This window comes from Nuphar pumila, chromosome 14 (genome assembly GCF_984573655.1).
Source record: "Nuphar pumila chromosome 14, dmNupPumi1.hap1.1, whole genome shotgun sequence".
Classification (NCBI taxonomy): Eukaryota; Viridiplantae; Streptophyta; class Magnoliopsida; order Nymphaeales; family Nymphaeaceae; genus Nuphar; species Nuphar pumila.
In genome coordinates this window covers 13231878-13258361 of record NC_143262.1, presented here as the reverse complement: position 1 = coordinate 13258361, position 26484 = coordinate 13231878, and the positions used below count along the sequence as shown (strand labels likewise).

At 40.5% G+C, this 26484-nt stretch overlaps 2 protein-coding genes across 2 annotated transcripts in view; one reads left to right on the top strand and one right to left on the bottom strand.

Annotated features, from left to right (window-relative positions):
* The first annotated feature begins 554 nt into the window (after positions 1-554).
* Positions 555-12195, top strand: LOC149816423 (uncharacterized). The gene is made up of 5 exons (XM_089987585.1): positions 555-2017; positions 2140-3011; positions 3092-3181; positions 10917-11624; positions 11702-12195. The coding sequence occupies exons 1-5, from the start codon at positions 1909-1911 to the stop codon at positions 11843-11845; spliced, it is 1923 nt and encodes a 640-aa protein (XP_089843711.1). The 5' UTR covers positions 555-1908; the 3' UTR covers positions 11846-12195.
* An 8297-nt stretch (positions 12196-20492) lies between these two features.
* The window catches only part of LOC149816422 (mitogen-activated protein kinase kinase kinase 1-like), a 28294-nt gene continuing 22302 nt past the window's right edge, over positions 20493-26484 (bottom strand). The window contains exons 8-9 of the mRNA XM_089986704.1: positions 20984-21221; positions 20493-20843 (exon numbers count right to left, since the gene is read on the bottom strand). Of these exons, the coding sequence (XP_089842830.1) occupies positions 21018-21221 (204 nt within the window). The 3' untranslated portion in view covers positions 20493-20843; positions 20984-21017. The remainder of the gene's footprint in view (positions 20844-20983; positions 21222-26484) is intronic.

The following is a 26484-nucleotide window of genomic DNA, read 5'->3' as shown; positions in this document are numbered from 1 at the left end:
GTTTACATTGAAAATTTGCGGGTCTTAATTGGAACTCTGGTCAGGCCTGGGTCTAGTATAAAATTTCACAAACTATACCCGGGTCCATGTATTAATGGGACCTTCGGGTTCAGACCCGAGTCTTAATTGGGTTTTCTTATTTGTCACCATACCTTAACCCTATAGGGTTTGGTTCAGGTCGGGTCCACCTAAACCCAACCCCTTGACACCCCTACTTAAATTAAATGAATGACATCTAGAGTTTGCAAAAATGAAGGGCTGAAAATATAGGTTATCTGTCGAACTCAAACCCAAACTGTTTACAGCCCGAGTCCCAGCCTACCTAGCCTTGTTTTTCCTTAGGTCTGAGATATTCCGCCGGAGAAATTTTCCGGCCGGACATCTCTTAAAGCTAAATTAAAGTGAATTTAAAGGTTGATATAAGGAAAAAAAAAGTTGAAATTTTGAGGGGCATGGATATAGAACGGAAGAGAGTGAGCCAAAAACACCAAGAAAATAAAAAAAAAAGGAAAGGGGTTTGGGATTTTTGAAGGCGGAAGAGGCGCAGAAAAGAGTACGTTTCTGCAACCAACAATACTAGAGATAAAACTCTCTCTCTCTCTCTCTCTCTCTTGTGGAATAGTGGCTGAGACCACCGGCCGTAAGTGCCCCGCCTCTGCCTCCGTTTTCCGGCGACCGGGTTTTGGTTTTTTCCAGCAGGCGAAGAGGACGCCTCTCTCTCTCTCTCGCTCTTCCTTTTCGTTGCCTTCTTGAGAGAGGAGGAGATTCGACGCCTCCCGATTCCCGCACAGGTCACGTTTTCTTTGCTTCTTTTGGGTTGATTGGTTTCGTGAATTCTGCAGTTGGGTTTTGCTTTAGGGCGAGGGAAAGGTGGGGAAGGTGGGGGAATTTAGGTTTTCTGAAGAGGGGAATTGAGGCATAGAGGGTGGGAAAGGAGAAGGGGTTTCTCCTCGCATTGGGCATCGGCGTATTTCGGTTATCTTCGGGGTTTTCGCTTTCTTTTCTCGTTTGTTTTTCTGAGTTTGGTTCCTCTTTTGGACGATTGTTTTCCTTTTTGTTGATATATGCTTGAGGGGTTTCCTTTAGGGTTTTCTTGTTCTTGGTTTAATTTGGTATCGGGCTACGGGATTCTAGGGTTTCTTGTTCTCCTCTGGGGTTTGTGATTTTGGAATGAGGGTTAGATTTGGGGACAGTGGGTATACATGTGCATTGATGGGAATGAAGGGGTGTTGAGAGTCCATTCATTGGTTTGAATTTTTAACTATCTAAGGGACGTGGTAGTCCATTTCTCGAAGTTTCTTGTCGTCTGGTTCATTTTTTCTCCCCTACTTCCTCTGCCCTGGGTAATGTGGGTTTGTGGGGTTCTGTTTCTGTGTAGAGTTGCGTTGTTCATTGGACTAGTTTGACGCAATACATGGTTTGGGAATGAAAGATGTTATGCCCGAAGGGCGGGATCTTTAGATACATCGATAGGGATCATTTATAGTCAGAACTGCTGGTTCCTCAGATTTGCGCCAAGTTTTTATGTGAAGGAGTGTTGATTAGATTACCTTTATTCCGAGTTTTCTCATCCAACCAAAGCACAATGGGATAAGATTACATACGTCAGAATCAGGCTTGCCAAACTGGTCTCCACCTATAATTTGGCGGGCGATTTAGGTTTCGGGTTAATGTTGTTATGAACAGGAAATTTTGGAATTGTTGTAAGGGTGGTGGTGGAGAAAGTTGGTGTCCTTAGGGGCAGATAGGTGGAAAACGTGGGGGAATTTCACCTTCGTTTTGAGGATAGAGTATTGCTAATTGTTCAATTGTACAGCCAATAAAGTTTCTTTTAAGGATGGCGGTTCGTAGATTGCCTTATCTGATACCTTATGGTCGCATATGATCTGATCATGGTTGAGAAGTGCCATGGAGAAAGGTGAGCCAACACTAGTTCCTGAATGGTTGAAGGCATCCACTGGAAGCACGGTGGGGGGTGGTGCCACCCCCCATCATCTCACCTCAACTGCTCAATCGGGTAAATATATATTTGTGTTCCACTGTGCATTTCCTCATTAGTTTTGACTTCTATTCTTCTAGAAAATGTTTGATTCCTTATTTGTTTATTTATGTACCTTTGTGTTGTATACTTTTTGACAGATGATTCTTCCATCACACCTCCTACTAGAAATCGATCGGCTCACATGCAGTTGTCTGGTTCAAGTGTTATTGATTATGACATTCCTCGATCCTCCTCATTTGTGGAAAGAAATTCTTTCTCTCATTTTCGTTGGAGTTCTAGTAGTAATGGTGGTATGATGCATGACAAGGATCCAGTGTTATATTCACGTCCATATAGTAGTTTTGGACGGAATCACCGAGTTTATGATTATGATTGCGATAGGGATGCTCCACGATCTGATTGGAATAAGGACCGGGAAAGAGAACTTGAGTTTCGAGAGAAAGATATGTCGGTTTTGGGAGATCTTAGGGATAGGAACTGTGGTTATGCTGATGCTTTAACAAATAACATGACGGCCAGTAGGCCTGAGAAAGAGACCTTGAGACGGTCACATTCCATGATTTCTGCAAAAAGGGGTGAGAGGAGTGAGAGCAAGGTAAAAAGGCCAGGGAATGAGTTGGGAGGCATGAACAATGGCACACTTAGTGGTGGAAGTCTTGTGGGCAGTATTCACAAGGCTGCATTTGAAAGGGATTTCCCATCTCTAGGTTCTGATGATAAACATGGGCGGCTTAATGCAGGAGCTCCTGATATAGGTAGGGTTCCATCTCCTGGGCTTAGCACAGTTGCTCAAGGCCTTCCATTAGGTAGTGCATCTGTTATCGGTGGTGATGGCTGGACGTCTGCTTTAGCTGAAGTTCCTGTTATAATTGGAAGCAACAACATGCTTTCATCTGTTCAACAAGCTACTGCCTCAAATGCAGCCTCTATGCTGCCAAATACATCAACCGGCCTTAACATGGCTGAAACATTAGCTCAAGCTCCTGCGCGTGCTCGTACCACTCCACAGGTAATATGATGGATGTGTTTTATCTTATAATTGCTGACTAACTGTTTTGTTCTTTGATTAATTTCTCTTCTTTACTGCAGTTGTCAATTGAAACTCAGAGGCTCGAGGAATTGGCTATTAAGCAGTCAAGACAATTGATACCTATGACACCTTCAATGCCTAAAAACTCCGTAAGCAACTTGTGTCTTTTCCCTTTCTAAAGTAGTTCCAACCAACCTATATTGGAGATAGCTGCTGTATTTATAGACACATTTTCTTTGATCACTTAAATTAACTGCTTATTTTGAATTAGATTGTCTTTTGGTTCATTCAAAGATGCAAACTGTTAGATACATTATCTGATTGGCCTTCTAGTGAAGTCCATTACTTAAATGATTTGGTGCTCAGCAAGTGAACTATGGATTTGAGGCATCTAGTTTCTGAGATTCTTATGTGGCGATGGATGCTAGGACTTATAAAACTTCATTTATTACTTTTGATTGATTATAACTATGTTAAACTAAGAAATTATGCAAAATTATAATAGTGTTTCATCAATTGCTATTGCTGTTTATTAGTGTTTTAACTTTAAATCAGTAGGTCTAGGTATTTTACTGATGCCATTTTCTAGCCCCTAGTGGTTACCTATGAAACATTGTAGGTACAGAACTTTGGGAGTTTTTTCCTCTGTAATATTGTTTGATAGTCATTAACTCTTACCGATTAGGCATCATAATGGGAACTCTCTGACAGTGGAAGATAGGTTTTCCGCAACTTTCATTTTAGTGGACTGTAGTTCTCATATTACCAAGGCTTGAGTAAACAAAAAGGCATTATATACCAGGTTGATTAAATACAAATTGCTTAGTGGAATAATGAGCTGTTAACAGTGTAACGATCCAATAATTTGAATTTGTGCAATTTGTAAACTTTGAAAGAAAAAATTCTCTTTTCTTTTTAATGGGTGGGAAAGGAAGCTATGTCTTCTAGTTTCTCTTATCCTTTAATTTCTGTTTGTGTTTTCGCAATCCTTAATTAAACAATTGGTTTCGACTGCATATTTTGCTAACCTCTAAAAGCATTTTATTATTAGAATATTCATTGCTTAGCGGTCTTGCAAAAAACAAGTGTCCTTGTTGTTTCCACCCGAGCTGTATTACCCTCATTAACACTATCATGCTGTCATGCACTTTCATCTATCTGGATTCTGTTTCATGTTGTCCCACAGTCTGTTCCATGCTGTGCCATCTTATACAATATCATCCTGTACGTTCCATCCATGAAATTCTTCTTCAAGTAGCCATTGCTCTTTCATAAATAGAGCTGCATTTATTATGTCCGTGGACCTAATGACTAAATTACCGTGGTACTGGGTTCACAACTTCACTGGTTTCATCAAACTGGGATGCTAATAACTCGTGATCCAGTTCACACAAAATAATTTGCTGTTGGCCTTGAACTTTTTGCTTAACATATTATCAACTTTCATGTGATTAGGTTAATGTTTGCATTGGTGTCTCTAACGAGAATGCAGAGGAACAATGGGAGATAAGATTTCTTTTATTGCTATTTCTGTTCTCAGCATTTTGAAACCATCTTGCCCCATGTTTAAGTTTAATACTTTGTAAAGGCAAGAAGGTTTTCTGCCTCCCTTGAGCTTTGTGAATGAAAGAAAAGCCTTGCAGTTCACTAGTTTGTATGCCTCTCATGAGAGAAAATTTTATGAAGAGGAAAAATTCATGTTTTGAAGGGTGTGAGACCTCATATCTTGTTTTCTTAATTGGTGAAGAGAACTTCTGCATTGTTCTTCCATGGATGTAGGCCTTGGCAGATCACATAAATAATTAAATACAGTGCTTAATTTTCTCATTTTCTGCTTTCCTTATATTTGTCTATGTGATTAATGTGTCTATTATTGTTTTTCCTAATGCCTGAGTGCTGTCTTTTGAATATATCTATTTTATCTGTCTTCTGTGGTCTAACCATCCTAAAGTAGAATAAAGAGTGGACATTCTCCAATTGACTAGATGGGATTCATCTGCGGTATGACTCCATCTCCAATGGAAAGCCTCAAAATTCTTTTTTGGGTTACTGTGTTCTTTGCCTTTTAGGTATAAAAATTGTTATATAATGGGAAGCTCTTGGCTAAAACATGTTCCTGAACCTGGATTTGTGAAGTGAATAATGAACTAGTCTGTCCACTGAAGGATAAGGCTGAGAATCTTGCCTACTATGCTGATTGGCAGTCTTGTCTAAATAAAAGAAGCACTTAGTGAGCCTATCCACTATCATCTTTGGTATCATATTTAATATTTTATATGCTACTGATAATGGAGACTGGCTGCAATCTTGTAATGTCATAGGCTTACTCTTAAGGGTTGGAGCAGTCAAGGACGAAATTTCAACTTGTAATGTCATATGTTTGGAGTAATATGTTTGGGAAGCAAAGCCCACTGTATTGGGAGAAGTCTTGGAGATTTTGACATCTGCTTAAGAGAAAACTACCCACTTTTCTTCCCAAATGAATAGCATCTTTAACCGAAAGAGAAGTCATCTTTAAAGCTAGATTTAGTTAAATGATGTGTTTGGGTTTTTCTTTGTTAATAGCGACCGTTCATGGTACTTTCATTTGTCTGCTTGATCTCCATTGCCTACCAATGGTTTGATTTTGTTGCTGATCGATCTTCTGCTCCAGCATGGTTGTGATTTGCACTTGTGTTCCACAGTGGTGGTCCATGGTCATGGGAAAATGCCAGATTGCTTTCTCCAATAGTGATTTCTATGCTATTTCACACTTTCTTTCATCTGTGTTCATTGTATAATCATTCTTAATGTCAGACTGTTTGATATGGTTTTGCATTTCCTGTTAACTAAAAAGAAATGGCTGCATGTATGAAAATACTCTGAAAATCTCATGTTGTCAAATATTATTAACCACAGATTTGGTTATAATGAACTGAACACAAACATAAAATTATGATTTAAATACTGCCCGAACATGGATTCTTTTTAGATAGTTTGAGCAAAGCACCAATCTTACCTGGATTTGATGCAATCACTTTTTAGACTTAAGAGAAAAAAAGTTGTATTAACCTAGTTGAATCAGGCATTGGACATGTCCATTCCAACAAATGCTTTCACTAAAAGCTTTGAAATGCAAAACCAAAAACCAAAATTGTGGCATAACCAAGCAGTGTATCAGAAAAGCCCGTTCCAACTCTAATGAGCCCAATTGTTGTTGACCTAATTGGTGTCCATGTATAATTTTCCTTTTGGCCCATTTGTTTCATACAAATGCTATTAACTGGGGACAAGGTTTGTTTGGAACCCTTATTGCGGTGAATTCTAGTTTAGTAGAAATGTGAATTTGTTGTTTGGTTAAGTGAAGACGTTTCTCTACTTCAAATCCTTCTCCATATACTGATATGGATGGTTTTGCTTTGCATCTAGGCTAAATCCAAATTAAGTTTATATGCAGATCCAAGCTGGCTTCTATTTCAGTCTGACCCATAATTTGGTCTAAAGCTATGTTTGGGTCAATATAATACTTGGATTCACGATCTGAGTGATGGATGCCTAGGTAATTGAGTATCTGAGCCGGTATTCTATATAATCCAAGTACAGGTCCATATCTTTCTTTCAAAAAAAAAAAAAAGCACACACAGAGGTCCATATCTGGTTGTGCTCTGGATCTGTCTGGAGTCTGTTGCTCTCAGATTTTAGATCCAGGTCAGGTACCAAGATAATTTGTTAAGGTTTGAGTCTCTTGGGATCAAGTCTGGATGTTCAGGATTGATCATGTTCGTCCAGTCCAGTCCTCATGATAGGTTTGGACTCTAAATCTTTTGCACGTTTAGCTGAGGTTTTGGTGGGTTTCTAGGTTTATGTTGTAGCACATTTCCGTCTTTGTCTAGTTTTCACTCCCATTATACTCTGAACCATATTGGAGTGTGTCCCCGCTAATGTGAGGGCATGCTCCCATGTTACATGTGGATATGACGGCCATCCTTGCATGTTCTAGCTTCCATCATATAACAATACGAAGCTACAATAAACTCAAGATTTGTCTTTGTTTGGAAGGCAGAGTTTATGTTGAGTCAGATACATTATAAGTATGTTAGGATAAGTGAAAGGCCTTTGTGATTGCACATTTCTATATATGCATTTGCATATATTCAAATAAAGAAGATGAGATAAATACATTGTTTTAAAATACCAGTAGGTAGTGATATTCAAGATTCAGCTTATATAAAGACCCACTTTGATGTGCATTTCCATATGCACATTTGGTTGTTCGAGCAAAAAAAGCAAAAAGAAATATAATGTCTATAATTCATTGACATGTGCACCCATTAACAATAATATATGGTCTAATATTGAGCTACTCATGTTAATGTTAGCTGCATTCAGTTGATTGAAATGACTAAAACACCCTTAAAAGTAGGGGATTTTTTACAATACATTATTACTTTTTGTGGTAAGAACAATCACTTTCACTTTTCAAATTCAAATTTGTAAAGTGCACTTGTACTTTTTAGAAAATGTGAGCGACTTTTTGTTTCTTTCCAAAATGACACTTTACTCCAAAAAATTTACCTTATAATTTTTAAAATACCATTGTTTTTAAGGGTGTTTTGGCCATTTCAATCAATTGGAGCGGCTAAGGTTAATGTAACCCGATTATGTTAGATAAACACACACCGACACATGCATATTTATGGGTCTTCAATATGCTACTAAGACCTGCTTGTCCATTTTGTGTAAGCTTGGTTGAGAAAGAGTTATGGGAAGTAAAACACAAATGTGTTGATTTCTATATAACATGGGTACTTCTACCTGGCTCCCATACCGGTTTCATACCCGTGGTGGTATTGGATACTTCTGGGCATAGTTCAACTAGATTTGAAATTTAACGTGAACCATTTTATCCATCTTTGATATGCTACTCAGACCTGCTTGTCCATTTTGTGTAAGCTTGGTTGAGAAAGAGTTATGGGAAGTAAAACACAAATGTGCTGATTTCTGTATAACATGGGTACTTCTACCAGCCTCTCATACCGGTTTCATACCCGCAGTGGTATTGGTCCTATTGGATACTTCTGGCATAGGTCAACTAGATTTCAAACTTGATGAGATCCATTTTATCCATCTTATGATCTAACTACAAAAAAATGTCTACAATTAACTATATTTATTGATCATTGTTTGTAGTTAACTATATATTTTTAACACGTTTTGAACTTTTAATTCATAACAGCTTAACCTATGTAACACGGGTGCGTTGGGGAGGCCGGCACACTTGTGTCAGGTGTGGCGGGTATGGGGGAGGGTTAGCCCCACCACCACCACACACACACCACTCACCAGGTTGCCTGGACCGGGTCAGGTCCAGACCTTGCCCCACCTGACCCATTTTTTTCATCTGGTTAACTGGGTGAGGCCAGTCCCTGCCCTATTGACCAAACTCATGACAAAAGGGGGTTGGGGTAGGGGTAGGGGGCCGACAACCCTTTCCCTCTCTCTCTCCTTTCCAACTCCCTTTGGCGAGAAGAATAAGAGGAAGAGGGGAAGGAGGAGGAAGAAGAAGAAAAAAAAAGGAATAGAAGAGGAAGCAGGATGAGGAAAAAGAGGAAGAAGGAGAAGAAAAAACATTGGGAGAGAGAGAGAGAGAGTACCTGCATTATGAGACCTCTTCTCTTCTTTTTCATCGTCTTTGTATTGTTCTTGTGTGTGTGTGTGTGTGTGTGAGAGAGAGAGATGGTAAAACCCTCCCCTCTTTTATACCAAAAAAATGAGAGAAGTGGTGAAACCCTTTTTGTCGTGTCCCCCCTTTTATACTAAAAAACACATGGGTTTGGATTATAATCCAATCCAACCCCCCCCCCCCCCCCCCACACACACACACACACATATATATATATATATATATATATAGGGTTAAGATTTGCTACAGTTGTTTGTATGTGCAAGCAACCTAGCAAATGGGGCAGAACCCCCTTGTTTGTTTTCTCACATCTAACACCATAAATGTGATCTACATGTTTTTTTATTAGAAACCGACTTTTGGATCGTCGGAATCCGATCTGTATACATGTTTCTCTGGCGATCCAAAAACCAACGGCTATGAAGGCATAGATTTTTCCTTACTCATAAAAACATGTTTTCCATCGAAAAAACATGATCCAAGTCATTTCTATGGATAGCAGTGGACCGGGGGAAAATGAGGCATCGTCTCGCTCCGTTTGGACCGGGGATGGAGGACATGAAACGGGGGAATGGATCGGGGATGGAGGTTTAAATCAAAACCCGTGCGGGGATAGACTTACTCTTGCCCCCACCCCGCCCAATCCTGTTCTCGATCCTCAATCTCTGTTAAAAAAAATACTATTATACCCTTATATATTTATATATAAATATATGTTCTTAACCCTAACATAAAACTCTTTCTCAAATCTCTCCTTTCTCTAACGCGTTGTTCAAGCTCCCATTTATTTTCTCTCATTCCACTTACGGTGGAAAGCGGCAGCAGCGGCGGAAGGATCGGGGAAACAGGGCCCCGCCTTGCCCCGTTTAGACCGGGGATGGAGGACATGAAACGGGGAATGAACCAGGGATGGAGGTTAAAATCAAAACCCGTGCGGGGATGGAAGGAAAAATTTTGAGATGGGGCGGGGGCGGCAATCGAGGTCTCTTCCACTGCCATCCCTAGTCGTTTCCTACTAAATCGAGCATGTTGAACACATATATGTGGTTAGATTGTGTCAAAACAACTCACATCGTGAGATTCAAACTAGATTGTAGGTACAATTGATTGTACCAAATATAAACCCATTATATATATAGTTGTACCAGTGTACCCACATTTTTTGAATTTTCTGTGTCATACTCTCAACCTGGATCCGTACTGGAACCCACACCCATACCCATGTGACATAGAGTTTAACTTTGTATCTGGAGCATTGTGTAAAATGTATGCCGGATAATTGTGCATTTTTGCATGTATTGTACTCACATATCCATCCTTTTAAAAAATTTCATGTTGTACTCTTTGTAACCACACCTATAACTGTGTGACATAGGCTGATTCAGACTAGGTGCATTTTATGCAATTATTATCAATAAATAAACAACAACATTTCTTTGAAAGATGAATATATTTGGAAGGAGGGGGGAATGAGAAATATTCTCTTCCACCACCATGAACTATTTGGTTCTTCCATCCCAAAGCCTAATTCTATAATAAATATGAACTATTTTATAGGATCTAATCTTATTGTTCATAAGAGCATGTCCACTATTAGCTAAGTTGATACAATGGTCATTTGCTGATAAAGGAAACTTTAAAATGAAGATAAAAGATTATTAATAAATCTTTGATTTTCACACATGATTGGTAACACGTTGCTTTCCCTCTAATTTTTGTGTGTGTGCGTGTTACGTAGGCACAGGTATAGGCATCAATTTCAAACGTAGATATGGAGCATCAAACATGTTGATTTCAAAGAAATTGTGTACACGGACATGACTACATAACACACACACACACACAGATAGAGAGTCAGACCTGTGCTTGTATCAGTTAACACATCTTCTGTCTTGTAAGTTATCTGTTTGTGAGATGATGTGCACAATGATAAAAGTATTAGAAGACCGTTAGTAAGTTCTTTTTTTTTACTTCAACATTGGGTTTTCTACATCAAAGGTCTTTATTTTCCTTGATGTGTGTTTTTATTAGTTTAGCAGATATTGATAATGAAAATCTGTTATAAACTCTGAATTAACAGATGGAACAGAAGGTGATCTGATCAGATAAACTTGGTTGAAAACTTAATTGGTTCCATTTCCTTTTCTGCTTAATCTCTTTTTTGCATTTTCAGTAGTATAAATCTCCTTTAATGTTTCTTTTCATCTGTGCATTATGGTCAGGCACTCAGCCCTTCAGATAAACCAAAACCTAAAACTGTGCGACCTGGATCTCTGCTTGTTAACTCTGTGCGTGGACCTGTAAGAGCTGAATCTCCCAAGTCATCTCAAGGGGGGAAGCTGCTAGTTCTCAAGCCCCATCGCGAAATGAATGGAACCTCTCCTATTGTGAAGGAAAACTTAGTGTCTTCCAATTCAGCCAAAATTGCACATAACTTCACCAATGTTTCTCTATCATCTGGATCTACTCCTAGTAAGTTGAAGTATCCAAAAGATCGCAAGTCTCTAATTTTGTCAGCAGTACAGATCTCCCTCGATGACAAACGACCTTCTCAAGGCCAAAATAGAACTGAGTTCTTCAATTCTCTGAGGAGGAAGACTGCAAATTTGGCAACTGCTTCAGTGCAGCCTAACCCCTGTCTGCCCTCTGATATGGAGAAGTTAGAGGTTCAGATTCCTGAGGTTGGTTCTGTTGATCAAATGAAAGATGTCCCTGCCACAGATTTTGAACATGCCCTGCGGGATAATGGTGATGCCTGTGAAGAATCAGAGAACATTCTGGGTGGTGGCAAAAAAGGTGAAGATTCAATTGGGATTTCAATGATGGTTGCTCCAGAAGAAGAGGAGGCAGCTTTCTTGAGGTCTCTTGGATGGGAAGAGAATGCTGGTGATGAAGCACTGACTGAAGAGGAAATTAACGCATTTTATGAGGTTCTCTCTCTCTCTCTGGCATGCATTGTTTATGTTTAGAATGTCTATCTGCATGCTGAAATTCTCTCTTTTTGCAGTTCATGAAGCGAAGGTCATCATCTGCTTCATTGCATCACAGGGTTCAGCATTTCAAGGACTCTATATCCGAGCCTAATGCAGTCAGTGGCAATGGCATTACCACTCCTGGACTCAGCTCGTCCGATTCTGAGACTGAAGGTTGATTATTTTTTGTTTTCATCAAAGGTTTCTATTATAGCTTTTTCCTGGTTTGTCTGAGGTAGATCACAGTTGCTCCCAAAGTTTTGGAGGTATTGCAGGATACAAAGTTGCAGTTTGGGCATTGGTTGCAGCACTCACCGTGCTCGCCAGAGGGCATAAAATATGTAATGCACACATCGGTTTGTGAAAGTGGAAATGCAATAAGTTGCTTGCAATCCAGTCTTTGTCAGGCTCTTTATATTTTCTTCTTCTAATGGTGCTACCCTGCAAATATAGTGATGTTTCAAGGCTTCTTAATTGTAAGGTTGGGGTGGTTGTTTGTTTACTGGTCTGAAGAAAATAACCTTACCATATCTCACAACTGTTTTGTGTTTTCTGGAAAATCGAGTGACTGCATTCGATGCTTATTTTTATAAAAAGAAAAAGATAAGGGTGAATGGGAAAATATTGAGCTTATGACATTCTTTTCACTGTTTATTTCATGGTGTTGCGGCACTCGTAGAAATTGGATATATTTTGCATTAGCGTGAGTGTCATGGGCCTATTTCCTTCAATGGGCCAGCGCGGTGCGACAGTCCTTCCTTACCGCCGCAAGCTTACTCGTCAGCTCGCTTGCCGGTTGCGGAAGCTTGTAATTAGAGTGTAAGAGAGTAAGAGAGAATAGAGAGAGAAATTGCAATCACAAGAAGCAATCACAACGAGGGTGAACAAAAGAAAGCTCAACGCATTTACAATTTTGCCCGCAGGCTATTACAGTTCAAGTATACAGGCTGCCCCTTCGGGGTATTGATTCAGCTGAACCAGGCAGCACATCAGACTCAACAAAAGCAAAACAGACTCTAAGCGCAATTGTACACTGTAAGTCGCAAGGGAACATGCTTCCCCCTTCAAATCATGTGCCATCCTCGGCGCCATCTGTTTCGTGGTAAGCCCTGACTTTAGCCGGGTAACGGCTGTTCATTCGAAATGCAGGCTCTCATGTTGGTTCCGTTGTTTCCTCCCACTGCACCAAGTATTTCTTTGCTTGTTCCAAGTAGTTGACCTTGTGGCGAAGGATTTGACTGAGGTGTTTCTCGGCCCGTTGTGCTGCCGGGGCCTTCTGTATGATGGGAGCGCGTTGTGGCACACTGCGTTTCGGGTCTCCATCATCTGGATGGAACTGTTTGAGGTTGCACACGTGGAACACCGGGTGCACCTTGAAGCCTGGGGGCAACTCCAACTTGTATGCCAGCTTGCCCACCTTCTTTGTGATGGTGAAGGGTCCCTCATACTTTCTGAGTAGTCCGCGGTGCCGCCCGCGGAAGATGCCTGTGCGACCAAGATATAACTTCACCAACACTTGGTCCCCAACTTGGAACCCTGCAGGCCGACGGTGTTTGTCCGCCCACTTCTTCATTCTCTTTGTCGCTTTGTATAAGAATGCCTTCGCCAACTCATTTTGCTCGTGCCAGTCGCGGACAAACTGATAGGCGAATGATGGCCTTCCCTTTTCTTGTGTGGCAAGAGTGTGTGGGGTCAGTGGCTGCTGCCTCGTGGCTATCTCGAACGGTCTGTGGCCTGAAGACTCGCTATTCTGCAGATTATAACAAAACTGTGCCACATCAAGGAGCTTCACCCAATTTTTCTGATTGGCACTAACAAAGTGCCTAAGGTATTGCTCCAGTATCCCGTTGATACGCTCTGTCTGCCCATCTGTCTGCGGATGGAAGCTTGTTGAAAACAGCAACTCAGAGCCAAGTAGCCGAAATACTTCACCCCAGAACTTGCCCGTGAAGCGAGCATCGCGATCACTCATAATGCTCTTTGGTATGCCCCAGTGTTTTACCACATGCTTTATGAACAACTCTGCAGTCTTCTCTGCAGGGCACTCCTTGGAAGCTGGGATGAAGGTGGCATACTTGGAGAAACGATCCACCACAACCAAAATAAAACTGAGGCCCTCTACCTTCGGCAGACTAACAATAAAGTACATGGAGATGCTATCCCAAGGACATTCTGGAATTGGTAGAGGCTCAAGGAGACCGACAACCTTCTGGTTTGTCCCCTTATCTTGCTGGCAGATGAGGCATGTCTGCACATACCCCTCAACATCGTCTTTCATCTGCGGCCAATAGTAGCCGCGCTCAAGGAGTGTTAAGGTCCGCTCCTGACCAGGATGGCCGGCCCATAGTGTATCATAGCACTCCTTGAGTAACTCTCGGCGAAGGCTTTCCCACCGTGGTACAAAGATGTGTCCCCTTTTTGTTACGAGGAGGCCATCCTGTAGCCAAAATCGTCGAGTCTTCCCTGCCTGCGCCAGAGAAACAAGGTGTTGTGCGGTCGGATCCTGCTGCGTACCCTCGCGGATGCGGCTCAGCAATGCACCCTCCAAGTGCACTTCAGAAGACTCTGCGCGCGCAGCTGCCAGTTCAGCCCTGCGGCTCAGGGCATCCGCCACAACATTGGTCTTTCCAACCTTGTACTCCAAGGCAAAGTCGAACTCAGCCAAAAACATCTGCCATCGAGCTTGTTTAGGCGTCAACTTCTTTTGTGTATGAAAATAGCTCGTGGCCACATTGTCCGTCTTGACGACGAACTCGGCACCCAAAAGGTAGTGCCGCCAGGTCCTGAGGCAATACACAATGGCAGTCATCTCACGTTCGTGCACTGTGTAACGCCTCTCTGTATCCTTCAGCTTGCGACTCTCATATGCGATCGGATGACCATCTTGCATAATAACTCCGCCAATGGCAAAGTCTGAGGCATCAGTGTGAACTTCAAAGGGTCTCGAATGATCAGGCAGTCGCAGCACTGGCTCCCTCACTAAGGCTTTCTTCAAGCCATCGAAGGCATCTTGGCACGCTCCTGTCCAGAGCCATACCCGATTCTTCTTTAACAAATCTGTGAGGGGCGCAGCAATGAGGGAATAACCTTCGATGAAACACCGATAATAGTTTGCCAAACCGAGGAATGACCGCAATTCTGGCACTTTGCTTGGCGGAACCCATTCCTGGATGACCCTTATCTTCTGCCCATCCATACGCAGCACACCACGCCCCACAACGTGGTCAAGGAAGCTGATCTCCTCCTGCCCGAAGAGACACTTCTCTCGTTTGACACAGAGGTCATTCTCCTTCAACACCTGAAACACTGTTCGCAAGTGCTCGACATGTTCCTTCATGTTGCTGCTGTAGATCACGATATCATCAAGGTAGACTACCACAAACTTGTCTAAGTATGGGTAGAAGATCTGGTTCATTAAAGTCGTGAACGTGGCTGGAGCATTTGTCAACCCGAATGGCATTACTAGAAATTCGTAAGCACCATAGCGGGTGACACAAGTTGTTTTCGGCTCATCACCTTCGGCAATCCTCACCTGCCAGTAACCCGATCGCAGATCTAGCTTGAAAAAGATATGGGCACTGCCTAGTTGATCGAACAAGTCCGCTATCAATGGCAATGGGTACTTGTTCTTCACCGTGACCTTGTTCAAGGCACGGTAATCCACACATAACCGCTTAGAGCCATCATGTTTCATCTGAAAAAGGACCGGGGCACCAAATGGGGCTTTTGATGGACGAACAATGCTTGCGTCCAACATCTCGTCTAGCTGCCTGCGCAGCTCCTTCAGCTCAGCTCGCCCCATATGGTATGGAACCATTGCAGGAGTCTTCGCTCCTCGGGTCAACTCAATCTTGTGGTCGACCTTGCATCTTGGCTGAAGACGCTTTGGCAATTCCGGGGGCATCACCCCCCGAAACTCCTCTAATAGTGGGGCTAGGGTCGGCGACACTGCTGCTTCTACCTTCCCTTCATCTGCACGCACTGCAACTATGAATGTCTGCTCCCAATGCTTGACACCCTTCTTCAGTTGCATTGTCGATAACACGGAAGACTTGCCTTTCTGCGTAAGGCACTGTACTGTGTGTGACAGGTCTGACCCCATGATCGTCAACGTGTTAAACTTTGGCAGCATCATAACATTCTGGCTCCGCAGAAACTCCATACCCATAATCACCTTGAAATCATCCAGGGGCACCACAGAGAAGTTGGTTTTGCCGACCCAACTCCCCACTTGAGTAGCCACATTTCTTGCTTCACCAAGGATGGGCTTGGCCTCAGAGTTTACTGTTTTGATAGTCCTCTGCTTTGGCCCAGTTTTCAAGCTCAACCGCTCTGCCTCTTCCCGAGAGACAAAGTTGTGTGTGACCCCCGAATCTACCATTGTTGAAGTAGACTTTTCATTCATAATGACTTCTACGTACATGAGTTCCTTACTGACCTGCATGTTCTTAGCTGCACAACTTCTAGCTGCGTTAATCGATCGCATGGCCCCCATCCTTGGTTGCATGGTCTTAGTGTCACTGCATTCAGTATCGTTGCATTCTTCTCGTGCAGCATTGGCTTGCCCGTCGTCCTTTACAAGGCGCTTTGGGCACTGCCTGACGATATGTCTATCGCCGCAGAACCAACATGTCACAACCGCACCCTTGTTGTTGTTGTTATGCTTTGTGTAGTTCTGTTTCTTTTCGAATTGATGGCGTGTCGATGCCTCACCTTTATCGTTGCGCTGCTTCTCTTTCTTGCCTCTGTGGTTAGGCTTCTTCCCAACTTTGGTTGATGGGGTGAAAGACTTGCGTTGAGTGTCAACTAAGCGCTCTGCCGCCACATATGCATCTTCCAAAATACGGGGGTTGCTCCTTTTCACTTCAGATTGTGCCCATGGTTGAAGTCCCACAATAAACCAGTTGAGCATGTCGTCTTCTGGCATGTTAGGTATCTCCAGCATAAGCTTCTGGAACGTTCTAACATAGTCTTGCAACGAACCAGTATGTTTCAGCTCACGAACCATCCGGTAAGCCTGTCTCTGCGCATTTCTTGCCATGAAGTAGTTGCGCAACTCTACTTTGAAGTCATCAAAGGTATCTATCACACATTGACCCCTCTCCATGTCATTGTGCTTCCGCCTCCACCAAGCGATAGCATCCCCATCAAGTAAGGCCGCTGCAGCTTTGATCCTCAGATCTTCGAGGGTCACATTCTGGATATCCAAGTAGTCTTCTACTTGGAACAAGAAATTCTCAATGGCCTTGCTGTCACGAGAACCATTGAGTTTTGTGGGTCTAGGTACATCAATCCTTGATGGTCTCTCACCATTTCCGCCATTTAGGGTCACCGTCCGCTGCAACGTACGGTTCCTCAACTCAAGATCGGTCACTGTAGTCGTCAATGAAGTGACCTGCCCCATTAGTAAGTTCACCTGCTCTTGCAGGCTCGGCACCACATCATTCAATCCATTGAATGATTCACATGCACGTGAAATTCGCTTTGTCATGCAAAGTCACATCTTCCACCAGCTTGTTAACAGTTGCAGCTAACTCTTCTTGGCCCCGAGGTGAACCCATCTCCCCAGCTTCGGCAACTGTCTTGCCTTTGGTGTTGCGCAAGTGTTGATAAGGCGCCACGATGTCTTGCTCACAAATTGCAACCTGTCGGCGTGTCTGTCGACACCGACTCTGGAGTCCCTTCCCCAGCACGAGAACGGGCTCTGATACCACTTGTCACGGGCCTATTTCCTTCAATGGGCCAGCGCGGCGCGACGGTCCTTCCTTACCGCCGCAAGCCTACTCGTCAGCTCGTTTGTCGGTCGTAGAAGCTTGTAATCAGAGTGCAAGAGAGCAAGAGAGAACAGAGGGAGAGAAATTGCAATCACAAGAAGCAATCACAACGAGGGTGAACAAAAGAAAGCTCAACGCATTTACTTCATTCACAATTTTGCCCGCAGGCTATTACAGTTCAAGTATACGGGCTGCCCCTTCGGGGTATTGATTCACCTGAACCGGGCAGCTTACATCAGACTCAACAAAAGCAAAACAGAAGTTTATAAAAATATTGCGAGATTTATGAAAATCTCGCCAGAAATTGCCTAAAAGTTTAAAATGGCAATTTCTTGCAAGATTTTCAAAATATCCTGAGATTTATGAAAAAAACATAAATTTTGTGATTTAATCATGATATTTATGTTTTAAATGGCTATTTATCATGAAAAAGCCATGTATTTTTCTTTTTAAATAATTTGTATTAATATTTTCTTATAAAAATATTTTTTTGCTGAAAAAATGTGAGATTTATAAAAAAATTTCAATTTCTCGCGAGTTTTTAACAAATGAGATTTTGCCATAAAAAAAATTTGTCAGATGAGAATGAAGAAAATGAGTGTTGAGAATGAAGTTATCAACTGCATCTTTTTAACGATGTAATTGAAATAGGGAAATGAGAGGCCATCTCCACTTTCATCTCCCAGATCCAAGCTTTCAAACAGCAGCTTAGTTAGGTGGTTTACGTGGGATTTACTAAACCCCCATCCCCATCTCTGGCTACCAAACAGAGCCTTATTCATTTGTATATACATTGAAAAGCAGAAGTGGCAAGTATTCCCCCTTAGATGGAGGTAGCGATGGATGGAGGTTTTGCAATTCTTGGCTGTTCCAGATCCAATTCCAATCTTGAGTTGTTCCAAAAGACTCTATTTGATGGAAATGTTCCAATTAGTCCAAGGGAACTTAGAATGTTTCTTTGAGATTAACCAACTTTGCTCATCCCTATGCTCTCCAAAGAACAACTCTTGTCAAAACAAAAGGTGCTGGGTTTGGAATCCCATTCTATGGGCTAAGCGAAGCTGTGGGATGTAAAAATGAATCGGTAGGAGAGCGTTCACACCTTTTTAAATTAGTCCATTCCCATTTCATGGCCTCGCTCATCCTTCCAATTTAATTGTTTTTAAAACATAAGTAATCTAAATAAAGTTGGCTTTGGGCCCAGTCCTCGCCCTAACATGTTTTCATATGCCTAATAGTACTAGCACATAAAAAAATCCATTATGCATACCCATTAAAAGTTTGAAATCGTGCACTGGGGGATGTTTGGCATCCCACAAACAAAAAGGGAATTCAAGGGATTCCCCCAAATTGTAGGAGGAAATGAATTCTCCCTATAAATTTATTGGAAAGGGTTCTTGAAGGTGATTGGTCTTTCCCTCAAACCCCCAGAAGCAAAAGGAATGAATGAACCAATCGACAAGCAAAAGGCACATCAAAAGACCATGTTAAAATAGCATGGCTAATAGGAAGTGCATTGAAGAAATTAACTTGGCGAAAAAAGGGAGGAAAATCATATATTTCTTGCAACAATCTTAAAAGACTCAAACAACTATATAGAATAAAATCCCATGGAAAATTAAAAAACCATGATTCAATCAATTTTGATAATTGACATCCTTCTTGCTTACTTGGGTACTAGATGTTTCTATGTTCTATTCTGTCAACTAGAATTAAAGCATCATGGTTGTTGGTAATGGCATATTTCATGATTGTGGACACATCTTATGGATTGTTACTTTCCAAAGAGTTATTGGAAGATGCAGTCACATTTCCTTGTCTTGTGACTCTTGCAGCTTTCAAACTTCTTTGAAGCCTCTTCCTTTTACCCCGAGTGTAAAATTTCCTCTGACATCTCTCATCCATATCTTGAGTTTGGGGTGCTGTATGCATCTAAATTTTATTCCCTCTTACGGAAAATAAAAGTTATTTTATAACTTGATCACCATGTTTTGTATCAGGATTATCCCTATTATTATTTTTAAATTTATTTTTGGATGTCTTTTTTTTTATGACAAGGAACCCTTGCCGAAGAAAGGAAAACCCTGGGTGGGGCCCCACGACCACCCTGCCTTACGTGGCCTACCTCTAAAAGCAATGGACACACCCGTGCGCCAGCAGGGTTTGATCCGGTGCCTTTATCTCAGCACCCTCACAACCACCCTGCTGGCCATACAGGAGAACCCGGCGGTGGTAATTTATTTTTGCATGTCGCTTTATTATATTTGCTAGAGTATAGGTACATGCTGTACTATGCAGTGAAATCACCCAAGCAATTTTATCAACCATAAAATTACTTCAAGATGAAAAAAAGTTATGACTATCACCCACCTCTTACTTGAAATTCCAAAAAACTACCAACCTTTTTGGAAAAATAAAACATTTTACTGCCCAAGTTTTTGTGAAAATTGACAAACCAGTCACCTATTGAGTTGACCCTGTTTCGTGTCAAAATAAATTTTGTACGCTCTTGAGAAATATTACAAATTTCATTTCCATTATTTTCTTTATATTTTTAAATTTTTTTATATAGCTGATATTTTCTCAAAAAAACAAACAAGATTTTTAATTTATCACAAGATTCACGTGGTTGAGATTTTTCCGATGATAATGATGGTCTTAATCATCATGCCATGTCCATATATTGATAGAGATGCAGGACAGAAGGCAAACATTTTCAGTGAATTATGGTGAATGATGAACATTAAACACAAATATAGGCATTTTCCAACATGGAAACCGATCAAATGACAAACATTATCTCAAGGTTTAGGGTGCAACACGGAAAGAGAGCCCAACTAACTAAAAGCATTATTTCCATGATGGGTCCTGCTAATTACATTCTACCCGCAAGATATGGTTGAAGTACAATGGGATGTTGCTAGAAAATCAAGGGAAGTAGATAAACATGCAATTGGCTCATCATACCTCAGAATTGGCATCCATAAAGCCATACCCTATCACTCTTTACACTTGGAAGGTCTCTCTCTCTCTCTCTCTCAAGAAAAAGAAGTTTTCAGAAAATGACCAAGAATTAAATTTCATTTCCTCTTCATTTTATAACAATGACGTTCATCCAGGAAACACACAAAACTTCTGAAATGAACAATACAACACTGCTATCAACAAATACATACATATTAAATGGCCAATATATTACAACATCAATGCAAGCTGGCTGGACACTGACGGCGATATGATTGCACGATCAAATGGTATAAAGAGGAGATGCACCTGCATAGCAATATGGCAGGCCGTTGCAGTATTTGCTGCTTCTGTTGATCGAGTTTTCTATGTTTGCTTGTTTTATAAATGTAGACTCTGCCATTCGCTGGCTCGCGTACAAGGGCTTGCCAATAATACTCTAATGATATCAAAATAATATCGTTAGTGTTTTCTTTCGTGTGTGTGTGTGTGTGTGTGTGTGTGTGTGTGTGTGCGAGAGAAACAGAGTCCAATATCGATTAGGTAAAGAAAAACAAAGACTCATGCAGATTAACTGACCTCATCATCCACAGAAAATAGAGTTGTCCAGCAATTAAGCTCGCCTCTCATGATTGCGTGAGCCAGAGCCAGAAGAAATAGATGATCTGACAAAAGGATGCTCAAGAAGCTTAGCTGCAGTGGGCCTGCTGTCTGGATCCACTTGTATGCATTGCTTGATAAAATCACATGCATCTTTTGATAGGTGATCAGGTATAGGTGGTGGTTCACCCCGGCCAATCTTGAATACTGCAGCAGCCTGTCACAACAGTAAGGAAGCCCTCAGATTTCCACACGCCAACAAACATATACCACAACATATTCAACTACGCCCTCAGCACATGGATGAAACACTTGGTTCAATCACAACAATAACATGATTCAGATTCTAGACATTTAGGACAGAATGTAACACCTGAAAATGATTGACACTTCAGAATTTAAGCAAGCCAAATTATATATGTTACAACTAAATAAACAAAAAATTGTAAGAGAAGATTTGGACGGTTTCTTGAAACAGGCATTTAATTGAATCAACAACCAAGAATCTTAATCAGCTCAATAAAGATGCAAAGATTCCATCAACTACGTGCCACAAAACAGTTCACAAGGTACACCCTCCAATTTTTTGGTATTTCTTGAAGAACCAGACCATGGACAGACAAGGGATCTGAGGAAACCAATCCACCCATAACAGTGCATTCACATGTAGTTTCACATCCTTTTTCTTCTGAGAACGGCACATCCCTTTGTATTTTATGATTCAGTAGATATCACCAATTGGTAGTCTGATAATCCTATAACTATCCTCAAAAGCCTTGTAATCTGCATCCGTTACTGTTACCAAAAGCACATACTTTGTAAAGCTGAAATGCATGAAAGGACAATCCATGTTCTTCAAAGCAACGTGTGAGTAGTGTGGCTATCACAGTTGAACAGGGTGTACAGTAGGTCGCTTCTTGCCTAGTAGAACTATTCAAATCAAGGTAGATATCCTTCAACATCCTTCAGATACTGCTAGAGTGCCCAAGGGCTTGCGGAAGGCTCTCCTAGAGAGTAGTTCCTAAGTAGGGAAAAAACAAAAGAAGAAAAAAGAGGGAGAGAAAACCATGTAGTTACACAGTAAGGAAGACCATAGGAACCCAAATAAAAAATAAGAGCCAAGAAACTTGAAATATTCACCAAGTCACTAACACGAGTGGATACAACAAATCAAAAGTGAGTACCAGAGTAACCTTTCAGGTTCCTCACGTAGCATGTCCTTGTGGAAAATAGTGCGGCAAGAACTGCTATCCTGTTTGATGATGCACATTTTTACAGGTACCATATTTATACAGAAGACCCTAGTATTGCAAACTACTTGGATTACTTTAATCACTTACTAATATTTGCAGACCTTCAGTAAGAAAACTCAGTAGCAACTACAGAAAAATAGATTCATAAATAAAGAAGTATCAGTTCGCTAGTCACTGAAATTTGTTGCATGAATTTCAGAGTAGATATAGGTTTCATCTCACCTGTCCTGTCTAGCCATGGTTTTCAGAATAACCAAGTTTACCAAAATGAACTAGAACGGCCCTCAAATAATTGCTGAAGTCCAAATTTGTTTCAAGCATAGTTGCCAGAAACGGATGCGGATACATTTGTTGAGAACTTGTTGAGAGACATTTGTTGTAGTGTATTTTTCACTTTCTTACATATACATAGTGAAATTAGTTGATATTTTGATTTTTAGTGCTTTTGCTTTTCTTAGCATTTCTTGTCACAATGTATATGATCTTATTATTCTTATAATATTAATGATGAGATGTAATTTTCAGAAACTTGTACCATCATCAGGAAACAACTTTATTGATTTGGGATAATATCCCAAACAAGAGTTGGTATTTACAAGGGAAATAGCCCAATATTTATAGAGAGGTAGAGAGAAGCCTTAAGGGATCTGTTGGACTCTCCAACGGCTCTAATAGAGCAGTTGGGGAGTCCAACAGCTCCCTTTGGATTTACCTTCTTGACTTCATCAAAAAGGTAAAGGCCAAATCAGTGGAATGATGGACTGGTTTGGCTAATTCTAGTTGTATTTCAACTAGAATTAATTAAATTAAAAATCCTAACTAGAAAGGAGATAAAACATTACATGTCTATGAGATTACATATGAGATATTATATGAGATTACATATTTTAACACTCTCTCTCAAACTTACGGTTGGATAACCGAAAGTTTGCCTAAGAGAAAGTGAAACCTATGAGCAGCGAGAGGCTTGGTGAAGAAATCGGCCAACTGATACTCTGAAGCAACAGGAAAGAGTAATGGTGCCACACAAAAATTCCTCTCGAACATAATGGCAATCAATTTCTATATGCTAGGTGCGTTCATGAAATGTCTGATTGCTTGCAATATAGATAGAGCTCTTGTTGTCACAACACATATTTGATGCTTTTGAACTTTCAACTCCCATATCGAAAAGTAAACGTTGAAGCCAGACTAATTCCATAGTAGTTGTGGCCATTGCCCTATATTCAGCTTTAGTTGATGAGAGAAAGACATTTTGTTACTTCTTACATCGCCAAGACACCAAAGATTCTCTCAAGAAGACACAAAAACATGTAGTTAAGTGGCGGTCATTTGGATCACCACCCCAATTTGCATCGGTATAAGCAAGCAATTCTAAGTTAGAGGAAGCGGATAAAAATAATTCTCGAAAAATAGAATTTTTGATATATCTAATAATACGCAAAACTGTTCTCATATGAACAGAAGTTGGAGCATGCTGAAATTGACTGGCTGTATGGACCGCATGTGCAATGGCAGGTCTTGTGATAGATAGATACGATAGAGCCCCAACAAGTTGTCTATACGGAGTCTTGAGTAAGCAAGTAACCTCCAGGTGAGTAGGCAACTTCTATATCAAAAATATATTTCAAAAAACTCAAATTATTCATTTCAAAATGTGTTTTGAGAAATTTCTTAATATCATAAACTCTATGTTTATCACTTCCAGTGATGATCATGTCGTCAACGTAGAGTAGAAGGATGATAATACCTGCATCAGAATTCTTAACAAACAAAGTTGTGTCAGTAAGACAAAATCGAAAACCAAAATCAAGCATAACCTTACTAAACTTATCATACCAAGCTTTTGGAGCTTGCTTGAGATCATACAAAGCCTTGTTTAGGCAGAGTGTTTTCCCTTTATGTATATTCATTCCTGGTAGTGGGTCCATGTATACTTCTTCAGCTAAAGTTTCATTTAGAAAAACATTTTTAACATCCATTTAAAAGATATGACATCCCTTTATTGATGAAAGAGTTATTAAGATTCTAACAGTGATCATTCTAGCTACTGGGGTAAAGGTCTCTTCATAGTCTATTTCATATTCTTGGGAATAACTTTTTACCACCAACCGGGCCTTGAATCTTTCAAGAGTGTCATCGCTCTTGGTTTTCACCTTGTACACCCAGCGACAATCAATAGGTTTCTTGTTGTTTGGAGGATAGTCTTGAATGGTCCAGGTATTTGCTTTTTCAAAGGCTTCTAATTTGACTTCCATAGCCTTGACCCATTCTGGTTGATCCTTGGCTATATCATAACTGGGAGGTTATTCATAGGAATGAATTAGGGCAATGAAGGCTTTCTGTTTTGGTGAAAAAGACTCATATGACACAAACTTTGCAAGAACCCTCGAAATCCTAGTGGATTTTCTAGATAAAGACGCAGATTCTTGTTCCCTTGTGTATTTATCCAGGGCACACTGTCTTTCTAACTTTCCTCGTCTAGAGTATTGAATACAATCTTGACTATTTCTAACAGGATCAGAATCAATCACATCCATCTGATCATCTAGATCCAACAAGAAGGAATACCCATCTATTTCAGTAGAGTTTTTGTTTTCAAAAAAACTTTTATTTTCTAGAAAGGATACGTTCCTTGAAACATATAACTTGTTGTTTTTAGGGTCAAAACATCTGCATCTTTTTTTTATTATTTGCATATCCTAAAAAAGCATAAGGGATAGCACGGGGAGAGAATTTATCATTCTTATCTGTAAAAAAAAACACTTGCACCCAAACACCCTCAGTCTAGAATAATCAGGTTTTTGTTTATAAAGCTTTTCAGTGGGAGAAATATTGTTTATTGAGGATGAGGGCATCCTATTAATAAGATACACATCAGTCAAAATAGCTTTGGCCCAAAAAACTTTAGGAACTTGATGTGTGATAAGTAGTGGTGTCTGTGTTTTCTCTCAGCTAACCCATTTTGTTGAGGGGTATATGGACAAGATTTTTGGTGTGAAATTCCATGAGTTCAAATATTCTTTAAATTCAGTTGATAAAAATTCTCCCCATGAATCAGCGCGAAAGATTGAAATATTATTCTTAAATTGATTTGTAACCATATTATGAAATATTTGAAAAAAAAAAAAAACACTTCAAATTTGTGTTTGAGAAAGTAAATCTAGGTATATCGTATAAAGTCATCCACGAAAATTACATAGTATAAAACCCACCTTTTGACGTAACTGGTGCAGGACCCCAAACATCAGAGTGAATTAATTCAAGTGGTCGAGTGGAGACAAAAGTTCTTTCTTGAAATGCTAGTCATTTCATTTTTCCAAGAATACACTTTTCACAAGTGAAAGTTTCAAAATTACAAAAAAAAATCATGTTTGGAAAGTACTGAAGCTTGGATATACAAGGGTGACCAAATCTTTGGTGTAAAAGAACCCAGCCTACTTTTTGAACATTGCAACATAATGTTTTCTTGGGTAATTCCCAAAAGTCCATGTAATATAAGTCTTCTTCTCTATGGCCTTCCCCAATCAGCTTCTCTGGCTGGTGATCCTGTACTCGACAATCATGAGAAGAGAAGGAAACATTACAGTCATGATCAGTTAATTGAGAAACATATAAGAGATTTAGATTAAGTTTGGGAATATATCTAATTTTTGGAACACAAAATCCTTTTGAGTTTTGAGAGTTATTTTCAAAATTTTGTATTCCTTTTATCTCAAGGGATGTTCCATCCGCAGTAAAAACACTCGATCCACTTGAGTCATAACAATGCGACAGTAATTTTAAATTTGGTGTCATGTGAAAAGAAGCGCCAGAGTCAAGAAGCCATAGGGGTTCACCTGGATCGGAGGTGCCAACAAAAGAGATTGCAGCTCCAGCAGAAGGAGAAGTTCCTTTAAGAAGAGGTTGTAGAGCCTCCACCAGCTGAGACAGGGACATGTTTCCAATGGATGTCTCATTTGATTCTTTTGATTCAACAGCAGCTACCTTCTTCTCATAAGATTTTTTCAACTTTGGACAGTAAGTTTTAACATGTCCGGGTTCATGACAGTAATAATAAATAACTTTTCTCCTTTCAAAATCACCACCTTGCCTTTCATTGTTTATTATCCCAATATGTGGAGGTTTGTATGCGCGAATGTGATTACCTAGTTTAGATACAACTAAAATTGATCATCACTTTTGTCGACTCGTTTCTTGAGTCTATTTTCTTTCATACTTAGCTCT

What these genes read in the sequence shown, in the direction of transcription:
- LOC149816423 (XM_089987585.1), top strand. Translation starts at nt 1,909, where the DNA reads ATGGAGAAAGGTGAGCCAACACTAGTTCCTGAATGGTTGAAGGCATCC. An exon ending in GTGCTCGTACCACTCCACAG is followed by an intron (nt 3,012 to 3,091) that starts GTAATATGATGG and finishes TCTTTACTGCAG; the next exon opens with TTGTCAATTGAAACTCAGAG. An exon ending in AAATTAACGCATTTTATGAG is followed by an intron (nt 11,625 to 11,701) that starts GTTCTCTCTCTC and finishes CTCTTTTTGCAG; the next exon opens with TTCATGAAGCGAAGGTCATC.